General features: G+C 49.2%; 1 protein-coding gene across 1 annotated transcript in view; it reads right to left on the reverse strand.

The window, feature by feature from the left end:
* Positions 1 to 2365: 2365 nt before the first annotated feature.
* FBN3 (fibrillin 3) overlaps positions 2366 to 12602 on the reverse strand; it is an 87897-nt gene continuing 77660 nt past the window's right edge. The window contains exons 64-68 of the mRNA XM_068980990.1: positions 8209 to 8337; positions 7999 to 8118; positions 5897 to 6131; positions 5203 to 5353; positions 2366 to 2698 (exon numbers count right to left, since the gene is read on the reverse strand). Of these exons, the coding sequence (XP_068837091.1) occupies positions 2366 to 2698; positions 5203 to 5353; positions 5897 to 6131; positions 7999 to 8118; positions 8209 to 8337 (968 nt within the window). The remainder of the gene's footprint in view (positions 2699 to 5202; positions 5354 to 5896; positions 6132 to 7998; positions 8119 to 8208; positions 8338 to 12602) is intronic.

Raw genomic sequence — 12602 nt, forward strand, 5'->3', positions numbered from 1 at the left:
CCCACACGATGCCCTCTGACCACAGGATCTGTGCTCTTAGGCTATGAGGGCCAAGCACTTGTATGAGTGGCTGCAGGCTCCGTGTGAGTCCAGCCTTGTGCTTCCCAGTGGCAGCCTTGAGCAGATCACCCTTTCTTCCTTTCTCATCACTGGGGTCACCATGCTTGCTCTGCCCAGACCCCTGGGCTGTAGTGAGACTGGGTGACGGACAGAGAAGTTCTCTGCATGCTCTGATGGGACCCAGAGGCTCCTGATAAGTCAGGTGGGCCAGGACTGGAATAAGTACAGAGCCCTGTAGCCGGGCAGTAGTGACCACTCTGCAAGAGAAGGCAGAGCCACACACTGGGGTCCTGGGTCTCTCACCCAGACTCGAGCCACCCAACTGTGTGGCCTCCATTTCCACCATGACTGAGAACGTTCCAGATGAGACCCAAATGTACCATCCCTAGAGGACAATAAGTGGTTGGGGGCCAAGGTGCAGACTCCGTGGAATGTCCCGGTCCCACTACACTGTGTGGGTGCCCAGAGCAGTTTCCAAACTCCCGAAGCTTCGGTTTCCCAAACAGAGGTGGTAACACTGCCTGCCTCATACATGTTCATGGGGACTAAATACGCTATTGTTTGTTACACATCAAAGCACCTGCACAAGCTTAACTTTAACATGATGAGTTCATTGAGCTTGGCCATCAAATTCAGTAGATCCAGCCCAACCAGGCATGGTTCCCCTGACTTTGAACTCGGTTCTTCTATCTGCACCTTGGTGTTGCCTTGGTCAGGTTGCTTAATCTCTCTTAGCTTCAGTTTTCCTATCTGTAAAACGAGGATGAGAGTAACAGTATTTATTCCACGGGGTTATAAATGTAACAGGGAAGAACCTTTTGTATCCTATTTCAAGTTAATCAGTAAAGGGATGTTGCCTATAAGCTTAAATTATACATAATGGCCCATCTCTGGAAATGTTGCTTCCCAGGTAATGAGCACAAACCTAAAATACCTTCGATTAGCTTACAGGAGGCATCCAGGCCAGGCCCATCTGTGAATGACTACAGGAAGGAAGAAATTAACATGTCCCCTCCCCTCTGGAGGCTGACGGGAACCAGGAAATTGGTTGGACTTCACACCTTCCCCTTTTAGTATAAAAGAAGCCTGGATTCAACTCAGGCAAGACATTCCTTTGGGGCACAAGTCCACCATCTTCTCAGTTTGCTGGCTCTCCGAATAAAGTCGCTATTCTTTGCCCCAACAACTCATCTCCCGATTTATCGGCCTGTCGTGCAGCAAGCAGTGTGGGAGCTTGGACTCAGTAAGAAGGACCGAATGGGCCAGTAATTGTAAAATACTTGGAATGGTGCCTAGTATAATATGTCATCTGAGCTCATGAGTTATTATTATCAGTGATGGTAAACTCACGAGGGAATCAGTGGTTAGCACTGCAGCCTGACTTTGTGTCAAAACTCCCGGGTCTGAAGCTGGCAGAACCTACCTGCACCCTGGGATGATGCCCCAAGACGCAGCATTGGTCTTCACCCATCTCACCTACATCCTTCCTCCTCGGAACCCAGGGTAGAAGCTCATGCTTCTCAAAGCTTCTGCCCTCCTGGTCCCCTCCTTGTAAGCCCTTCCTGGCCCTGCCAAGAACAGCCTCTACTGCCAGAACTTGCCAAGGGACATACTTAACCCAAAATAACTTTATTGTTGTCTCTGCTTCTGATATGAAAGTATCCTCAGAACCTTAGCCCAGTACCCCATGGGGATGAGAACATGGTTGCACATCAGTGACTGGGCTGGGGCCCCACGGGCTCTTCTGCTGGAAGGGACAAGCCCTAGGCCCGCCCCAACCACCCATTCCCATGTCCTCCCGACCCCCTGGGGGCCAGTCCCCCCTGCAGTGCAGAAGTTTCAGCCTGAGATTGACCAGACACAGTGAAACCCAGGGCCCTCTTGGACCCTGGCTGTAGAAGTGGAGGGGGCACGCAGCTCCGGCTGCCAGCTGTCTCCAGGAAACAGTGTCAGGGTCCCTCCGGTAGAGGCTGGGCTTGCTTGAGGTCAGAGGATAACACTTCACTCTTCCTGAGTTTTGGGATTCCACCTGGTCAGCCATTGCTGCAGGGGATCGAACCCTCCCGCCTTCCAAATCTCCCACCTCTGGAGAGGAGGACCACATGGGGACCCAGGGGTCCATTGAGTCCAGGGCTGGTCATTAGGGTCTTCTGGGGCAGGGGTGGGTATAGCAAACAGAGTGACATCAGTTTCCCCAAAACCCCATGGAAGGAGGCAGGGGTGGAGCAGTGCCCAGGTGGTGAGTCTGAAAATCAGGCTGCAGGGGGTGCCTGGGGCCAGGTGGGAGGTGTGGGAACCCCCGGAATTACAGCAGCTGCAACTGCACCTTCAGCCGCAACGGTCGGCCCCCAGGCCGCCCCTCTGGCTGGGTGCCCCAGGGCTCGGCCACACTCACAACCTCCAGCTGGTAGGTGCCAGGCCCTGGCTTCCGGCGCCCCAGCTGCAGGGAGCTGAGACCATGAAGGTGATGCATGCGGAAGAAGCCTCTTTCGTTGCCGCGGGCAATGATGTAGCGGACGCGGCCCCCCAGGCTCTCCAGCGCTGGCCTCAGCTCTAGGATGTGCTGGGTCTGGCCCAGACAGGAGAGGTTCAGTCCCAAGGTCAGCGGAGCCTCTGTGTCAAGGCTGGCCAGGCTCGCCTGGGGAGAAAGACCAGGTGGATGATGGCAGGGGCTCAGAGAAATCAGAATGCGGGGGTATGGGGGAGGCAAGGGGCCAAGGGGAGATTTTCAGCCAATCTCTAAAGTGGAGTAAAAAATGGACCACTCAATGCCCTTGACTCCTGTCTAGCCCTCCACCCACAAGGCCAGTGGTCAGCTTGGGCTGTAAACAGAAGGTGAAGGTGGAGGCTGGTTCCCAGGTGGAAATCAAAGAGGGGGAGGCAGGCTGACTTCAGATCCCTTGTTTCGACCGAGGGACCTTACTTGGATCCCTGCCAGTCTGGATGGAAGAAATAGAGGATTCCCCATCAGACACCCAGACCAAAGAATTGATGCTTTCCAACTGTGGTGCTGAAAAAGACTCTGAGAATCCCTTGAACTGCAAGGAGATCAAACCAGTCAATCCCAAGGGAAATCAACCCATGAATACTCATTGGAAGAACTGATGCTGAAGCTGAAGCTCCAATACTTTGGCCACCTGATGTGAAGAGCCAACTCATTGGAAAAGACTCTGATGTTGGGAAAGATTGAGGGCAGAAGAAGAAGAGTACGACAGATGATAGTTGGATGGCATCACTGACTCAATGGACATGAGTTTGAGCAAACTCTGGGAGATAGTGAAGGACAGGGAAGCCCGGCACGCTGCAGTTCATGGGGTTGTAGAGAGTTAGATACAATTTGACAATTGAACAACAACCCAGATCGGGAGGCAGTCAGATGGCATCAGGCCCCAAAACGCTAAGGTCACTCAAAGGTGGTCTGGGGCGGCTAGAGTTATGACCATGGGCATTGCAGCAAGAGCCAGCCCCAGACACACAGGGACAGAGACACAGAGGAGCCAGACAGAGGAGCTGCCCAGTATCGCTCCTCCGGAGGCCCGCTGCACTTCCTGCATCTGGGCTCTCTGAGAGCCCCGCTGTGTGCAGATGACAAAATCCTCTTTATCTAAGCTCCTCTGAATGCTTCCTGGCCCTGGCAGCCAGACAGGACCCCTGAATAAGCCAGCAAACCTCAATGGCAGGCGACCCTGGCTGGGTGATGAGTCCAATCTCACAGGAGGTTATCTGTGTTTTCGTCTCCTTTGCTCTGGGCAGAGCTGTTTGTTCTGCCTAATTTACATGCTGATGGGGGTGTTTTGCTGTGGCCTGAAAGTGAAAGCTATTCCTGTCCGTGCCTCCCTTTCTCCCGGCCTTTCAGTTCCAGAGATTTTGCCCTTCACCAGGAGTGCTGCTAGACATGCACTCTTAGTGACACCTGATGGAAGTCCATGGGTATTGCAGGCAAAACCACAAGCCCCAGCCTGCTTGGGGTCCATGCTAGAAGCCCTGACAACCACTCCAGCCACTCTTGCTGAGTTCCAAGGGCTGGTGAAACAGTGGCAAACCTGAGACACTAGGCCTTATCCCTGTGAAGCTTACAAAAATAATGGCAACAAATGCTTTTGTTGCCTGTCACCTCCTGGCTGGGACAGCCCTCTCTCAGAGTCCCTCTGGGTTTAAGCACCAATAACCCTCAAAACAGCCAGCTTAACCCCTTCTTCCCTCCCCCTCGTTCAGACCCTCTGCCTCTGCACCTCCTTCCAGTGCCCATGATGCTCCTGGAACTACACCCAGGCCTCCTGGGCATAGACCCACATGGTTTTTCCCAGAAAGGGGAAAACAACAGCTAGAAGGAAAAGAAGAGCAAAGGAAGTGCTTAGAGCAGCACATGCATCCAGCAGGTGCTCAACACATGCTTAGCTTTCAGACGCCTTAGAGGGGATGGTGGCAAGACTGGCCAGAAGTGGCCTCAGGGACTGTTCAGTTGAAGGACAAGCAAGCTGAATCTGTGACAAAAACATCCTCCCTACACAAGGCCCTGGTGAGGTCAGGGCCACAGCTGGAGGGGCCCCAGGGGACAGAGGGGCTAAACTGCAGAACTGCTCTGCTGTTCTTGAGAGTGTAGTGGGGAAGGGGGAGAGACTCTTGCAATTTCCAAAGACAAGGAGGGTTCAGGAGGCCTGGGCGTAGTTCCAGGAGCATCATGGGTACTGGAAGGAGGTGCAGTGGCAGAGGGTCTGAACGAGGGGGAGGGAAGAAGGGGTTAAGCTGGCTGTTTTGAGGGTTATTGGTGCCTAAGCCCAGAGGGACTCTGAGAGAGGGCTGTCCCAGCCAGGAGGTGACAGGTGACAAGTCCCAGGGCATAGGCAGGTTTGGGGGCTCAAGGCATTTCTCCTGCATCCAAGTGCCATGGAAAGGATCCCCGGGAGGCATCACATCTAGGGTCTGTGTGGGAGGGGTCTGACTTGTCACTGGGAGCAAGTTGGGGTGTTTGGGGGCCTCTGTCCCCCAGAGAGCTCCCAAGGGGAATCCTCGGGCTGAGAAAGTGCAGGGAGATGCAGGCAGGTACCAGGACACGGGGGACAGCTGTGACCTGGAGTCTGTGCTCCTCATTTCTGCCCGTCCCCTGGCTGCTCCCCATGCCCAGCACACCCCCCGTGGCACCTGGTGGTCCCTATGGGCACTACGCCGCGGCCGGTCACGAGAGGGCTGGCCGTTGATCTTGCATTCATAGCAGGCTTCAGGCGAGAGCGGCTCCGCCTCATCTGGGGCATCCTGAGATCCAGGGCTGAAGCCCAGGCCAGAGACACAGTGCCTGGGCCAGGACAGGGGGCAGGTGAGTCAGGCTGGTAGGACCTCCCCAGCCACCCCACCCCCAACACTCCGTTTGGAGCCACACTGCCCATGGGGATGAGGATGAGCGTGCCAGTGTGGCTTTGCATGCACCTACATGTGGGTGTGCATCCCGTGACTTACATGGGTGTGGGTGTGAACCTGCATGCACGCAGAGGTGTGGATATACAGCCGAGTGTACCCGTGTGTGTGTGTGAGCCTGCGTGCACCCTGTCAACATGGGCTTGCACACATGCACACTGGGATACAGGAATGCACAAGGGTACCCAGGCATTGGTGTGAGCCCTATGCACACTCAAGTATATTAGCACTGAGCACATGAAGGTGTGCAGGCCAGTGACACACTACAGTGGGCTGTGAGCTTGTGTATGCATATCCACAGGTGTTGTTGGGCCTCTGCCCCATTTCTCATACATGTATATACATGCCTGCATGTGGGCCCGCGAGTGTGTGTGCACTCCCGGGGTATGGGGGCCTCTGGGTTCACTCCATTGAAGCCCCTCACCCTTGCCCAGCCCGGAAGTAGCCTCGAGGGCAGCCGCACAGGAAGCCACCGGGGGTGTTGGCACAGCTGTAGCTGCAGGGGCCCCTCCGAGCTGCACACTCATCCACGTCCTGGCAGCCTCCGAGGGCCTGGTCAAAGTCAAAGCCCGAGGGGCAGACGCAGCGGAAGCCGCCCAGCGTGTTGTGGCAGGAGGCACTGCCGCAGGCCGAGGGTGACAGGACACACTCGTTCTCATCTGTGGATGGGGATGGGGAGAGAGGGCAGGAGGTGGGGGGCAGGGGGGCCACCTTTGTATCTCCTGAGCCCTCCATTTGCATTGCTCCCGTCCCCATGAACCAATTCCAGCTCCTTCTTCAAGCCCAAGACCAAGGTCAAAACCTCCATCGGGGGCTTCCCTGGTGGGTCAGTGGTAAATAATTTGCCTGCCAGTGCAGGGGATACAGGTTCGATCCCTGATCCAGGAAGATCCCATATATGGCTGAGCAACTAAACCCGTGTGCCACAACTACTGAGCCTATGTGCTCTAGGGCCCCAGAACTGCCACTACTGAGCCCATGCTCTGCAACAAGAGAAGCCACTGCAACTAGAATCCACTCACTGCAACTAGAGAAAAGCCTGCACAGCAATGAAGACCCATCGTAGCCATAAATACATAAATAAAGCTATTTTTTTAAAAAGACTCCATCAAGCTCCCTGTGAGTCCTTGGACTAGGTTTGTTGGCCTCTATACTTCATCTTCCCTCTCCAGATCCCATGATTCTCCTTTGAAGCATTTCTCAAAACTTTCCAGGAATCTTAGGGACTTCCTGGTGGACTGGTGGTTAAAACTCTATGCTTCCACTACAGGGGCATGAGTTTGATCTCTGGTTGGGGAACTAAGATCCCAAATGCTGTGCAGTGTGGCCAGAAAAAGAGAAAAAAAAAAAAAAACCCAAACCAAAAAACTTCCCAGGAATTCCTAAATGGTGGGATGTTCTTAGAACAAGATCTCCCCCCTTGGCACTACTGTCGTTTGAGGCCATTTCATTCTCTGTTTGGGGGGCCGTCCACCCGCTAAAAGCCAGGAGCACCCAGCGCCCAGTTGTGACCATCAAAAGTATCTCCAAGACACTTCAAAATGGCACCTGCTTGAGAACCACTGACATAATTGATCCCTGTCTCCCCCTCGAGACTGGACAACAAGTGGGCAGCAATGGAGTCTGATCTCAGCTCACTTCTGCATCCACAGGGCCTGAATAAGGCAGGTCCTGGGCAAACCATTGCCAAAGGAATGGATGAGTAAGTATGCAGAGCAGGAGACAGGCTGAGAAATGGGGACTGGCCAATGAGGCGGCGACCTGTGGGCTCCCAGGGGACAGCAAACACATGAGACAGGGCAAAAGGTGAACTTAGCTGAGGACCCACCAGGAGGGGCAGGAGAAGGAGCCAGAGAGAAGGCAGTGCTGGAGGTAGTGGCAGGACAGAGAAAGCCGAGTCACAGTGGATGGAGAGTCCGGGAGTGGCAGACAGTGATACCCAGGGCAGAGGAGGTGGAAGGCAAAGGCCAAGGAAAGGTGATGGAGAGGTCACGGGAGAGTGGTCCCCACCTGGGTAGAATGTGAAGGCTAGACTTCAGGGGAGAAAGAAGAGGAGAGCTGAGGATGACGCTGTCATTAGGAGCAGCAAAGAACAGTGTGCAGCGAGGAAGGCTGGAGGGAAGGCAGAAGACTAGTCCCTCAAACTCAGGGTGTCTGCAACAGGTACGACAAAAGATGGAGCAAACACACACCCATTTCCATTGCCACATCCACGGCAGACATCACTAATCAATCCCAGCACACTTTCTCAGTGATTATAGGCACATCTCAGACTCTCCACTAAGCTCTCCAGACTATCACTCCCTGAGAAATGACTACCACTCTGACACACTGGCTCTGCAGACCCCTGACTTCCTAGCCTCCCCAGCAGCAGGGAACTCAACTAACTTCTAGGCCAGCCCATCAGACCTTTAGGTAGTTTTGCTTATCACAGCATCCTGCCCTGGGAGTGGTTCCCAGTCACCAAGTTTGGACAGATTCTGGTCAGGGGTCAGCTTCCTCCCAGCCGCCCCCACCCCCACTCACCTACACACTGGCTCCACTGGGAATGTGGGGTGAAGCCCTGGGGGCAGCTGCAGCGATAGCCCCCCAGCTCATTCTGACAGCCATGCTTGCAGCGATGAGGCCCACTGCATTCATCCACGTCTATGAGATGGAGAAAGAGGACGAGAGGCTGGCCAGGCAGCCCCCAGGGCCACCCCCAAGGACCCAGACCTCATCCAAGCCCAGTTCTACCTTTGCAGCCATGACCGGAGCTGTCCAGGGTGAAGCCTTGATAGCACTCACAGCTGAAGCTGCCTGGGGCATTGTGGCAGCGCCCACGGGTACCACATGGGCCAGGCTGGGCCAAGCACTCGTCATTGTCTGCAGAGGACAGAGAAGAGGCAGGGCCACCTGGTGGTAGGGGCACCATGCTGCCGGGCCTACCACCTGATCAACTGTTCCAGACACAACTTAACCTCTCTGAGGCCTCAGTTTCCCCCACTGTGAAAGGAGATCCAGAACAGTGCCCACTTCACAGAAATGTCACAAACAGTTGAGATCACACACAAACAGGACTTCATCTGACTCTACCACCTCAACGCTGTGTGACTTAGGGCAACTGACTTACCCTCTCCATGCCTCAGCTTTACCAGCTGTAGTGTAGAGATGGTAATATCTACCTCACTGTGTTTATAAGAATTAAATTAACCTAATCACTGAAGCACTGGGACAGTGCTCAACATAAAATTAACGAAGACCCCTTTCCTTCTCTGGGAAAATAACCTGAGGTAACCACTGCACCCTGTCCTCTTGGAAACCTGAAAATTGTGGGATATCAGCCAGAGTCATGGACTGAATGTGTGTGGGTTCCCACCCACCTCCACCACCACCACCAAATCCCCATGTTGAAACCCTACCCCCTAGAGTGATGGTATTAGAAGGCGAGACCTTTGGGTGGTGATTAGGGTTAGATAAGGTCATGAGGGTGGGGCCCTCAAGATGGGATTGGTGCCCTAAGGGACATCAGAGAGATTACTCCTGTTCTCTCTCCCCCATGTGAGGAAGGAGGAAGGAAGCCAGGAAGAGCCTCACCACCACTGGATCTTAATTTCAGATTTCCAGCCTCCAGAGCCAGCAATATATGTCTTGCTTATATATGGCTTGTTTTTTAAGCCATGGCAGCCTGAGCCAAGACAACCTAGTTACCAGGCAACATTGCCGTGGTAGTGATGACCCACAGTGGTAAATTGCGCTGGGACCAGGATCATGCAGAATGAACCACACATTTCTTAGGAGAATCCTAATTTGGGCTTCCTTGAGTTTGGAGAGTCTTTTATTATTTAAAACATTTTTTTAATTTAAAAAAGTGGTGTTTTTTTTTTGGTCACACCATGCGGCATGTGGAAACTTAAATTCCTCAATCAGGGATTGAACCCACACCTCCTGTGGTGGAAGCACAGAGTCTGAAGCACTGGACTGCCAGGAAAGTCCTTATTTTTTAATTTTTTAAAATTTATCTTATTCAAATGAAGTTAATTTACAAAGTTGTGTTAGCTTCTTGTATACAGCAAAGTGATTCAGTCATATATATATATATATATGTATTTTTTTCATATTCTTTTCCATTATGGCTTATTATAGGATATTGAATACTCTATGCTATACAGTAGGACCTTGATGTTTATCTATTCTCTGTACTAAATTTGCATTTGCTAATCCCATACTTCCCATCAATCTCTCCCCCACCTCATCCTCCTTGGGTACCACAAATCTGTTCTCTATGTTTGAGAGCCTGTTTCTGTGTTGTAGATAGGTTCACTCGTGCCATATTTTAGATTCTGCATGTTAAGTGATGTGATATGGTATATGCCTTTCTCTGTCTGACTTCACTTAGCATGACAGTCTCTAGGTCCATTCATGCTGCTGCAAATGGCATTATTTCATTCTTTTTTATGGCTGAGTAATATTCCACTATCTATATATATGAAGATGCTATATATATGTATGAATATCCACTATATATATATGAATATTCCACTATATATATGAATATTCCACTATATATATGAATATTCCACTATATATATATATATGAATATTCCACTATATATATGAATATTCCACTATATATATATGAATATTCCACTATATATATGAATATTCCACTATATATATATGAATATCCCACTATATATATGAATCTTCCACTATATATATGAATCTTCCACTATATATATGAATCTTCCACTATATATATGAATCTTCCACTATATATATGAATCTTCCACTATATATATATATATGAATCTTCCACTATATATATATGAATATCCCACTATATATATATGAATATCCCACTATATATATGAATATTCCACTATATATATGAATATTCCACTATATATATATGAATATTCCACTATATATATGAATATTCCACTATATATGAATATTCCACTATATATATGAATATTCTACTATATATATATGAATCTTCCACTATATATATGTGAATCTTCCACTATATATATGTGAATCTTCCACTATATATATGAATATTCCACTATATATATATGAATATTCCACTATATATATATATGAATCTTCCACTATATATATATGAATATCCCACTATATATATGAATCTTCCACTACATATATATGAATATTCCACTATATATATATAAATCTTCCACTGAATCTTCCACTATATATATGAATCTTCCACTATATATATATGAATATCCCACTATATATATGAATCTTCCACTATATATATATGAATATTCCACTATATATATATATGAATCTTCCACTATATATATATGTACGTATATGAAGGTATAGCACATCTTCACTGGGTATGAAGATTCTTGCCACCAGGCACATCCCTGTGGGAACCTAGAAGCTCTCTTGGGTACAGGAGGAATTGGGTCTTATAAGCCTTTGTGTGCACATGTGTATGGCTGCACACACCCAGATGCCACATTAAGTGTGCTCACCTCAGGAAGGAGGGAGAGACTGAACAACAACAACAGAGAAAGGGGAATGCCTGTCATTTCATGGCTGGAAATGCTCACCCCTTTACCGGATATGCACATGGCTCATCTCCTTCAAACCTCTGCTCAAATTTCCTCTTTCAATGAGGCTTGTCATTAATTCTGTTTTAAAATTGCAGGCCTCCTGGTGATTCCTCTTCTGGGTGTGTTTATCCAAAGAAAATGAAAACACTAACTCGAAAAGATATCCACAGCCCCATGATCATTGCAGTATTATTCAGAATAGCCAAGACCTGAAACAACCCAAGTGTCCAAAGACAGATGAAAAAAGAAAAATGTGTTATATACATACAATGGAATATTATTCAGCTATAAAAAAGGAGATCCTGCTGTTCATGATAACATGGTTGGTTGGACCTTGTGAGTATTTTGCTAAGATGAAATCAGTTGGACAGAGAAAGACAAATGCTGTATGATCCCACTCATATGCTGTTGCTGCTGCTGCTGCTAAGTTGCTTCAGTCGTGTCCGACTCTGTGTGACCCCATGGACAGCAGCCTACCAGGTTTCCCCGTCCCTGGGATTCTCCAGGCAAGAACACTGGAGTGGGTTGCCATTTCCTTCTCCAATGCATGAAAGTAAAAAGTGAAAGTGAAGTCGCTCAGTCATGTCCGACTCTTCACAACCCCATGGACTGCAGCCTACCAGGCTCCTCCGTCCATGGGATTTTCCAGGCAAGAGTGCTGGAGTGGGGTGCCATTGCCTTCTCCAACCACTTATATATGGAATCTAAATACAAAATAAGAAAGCCAAGCTCACAGATGCAGAGAATAAACTTGTGGTTGTTAGAGAAGGGTTTTGGGAGGGTGAGTGAAAGGCGTTAAGGGGGTCATAGGTACAAATTTCCAGTTAAAAATAAATAAATCATGGGATGTAATGTACAGCATGGTGACTGTGGTTAGTAATACTACAATGAATGAAATAATGCCATTTGCAACAACACAATGGACCTAGAGATTGTCATACTAAGTGAAGTAAGTCAGACTGAGAAACACAAATATCATATGATGTCACTTATATACGGAATCTAAAAAGATGACATATATGAACTTGTTTATAAAACAGAAACAGACTCACAGACACAGTAAAAAATTTATGGTTACCAAAGGGGTAAAGGTGAGGGGGAGGGATGAATTAGTAGGAGTTTGGGATTAATATACATACCCTACTATATATAAAATAGATAACCAACAAGGACCTACTAAATATTCACAAGGAACTCTAAAATATTCTGTAATAACCTATATGGGAAAAGAATATGAAAAAGAATAGATATGTGTATACGTACACATGTGGTATACATGCAGTGGCTCAGTGGTAAGGAAGCCACCTGCCAATGTAGGAGATGCAGGTTCAACCCCTGGGTTGGGACAGAAACAGCAGAAGGAAATGGCAACCCACTCTAGTACTCTCGCCTGGGAAATTCAATGGACAGAGAAGCTTGGTGGGCTATAATCCATGGGGTCACAAATGAATCAGACACAACTTAGCAACTTAACCACCCTATGTATAATTGAATCATGTCCTGTACCCTCGGGGTCTAGAACAGGATGAAGCAAACTGCTTCTGTAAAGGACCAGGTAGGAAA

This window comes from Capricornis sumatraensis, chromosome 9, assembly GCF_032405125.1.
Source record: "Capricornis sumatraensis isolate serow.1 chromosome 9, serow.2, whole genome shotgun sequence".
In the NCBI taxonomy this organism is placed as follows: Eukaryota; Metazoa; Chordata; class Mammalia; order Artiodactyla; family Bovidae; genus Capricornis; species Capricornis sumatraensis.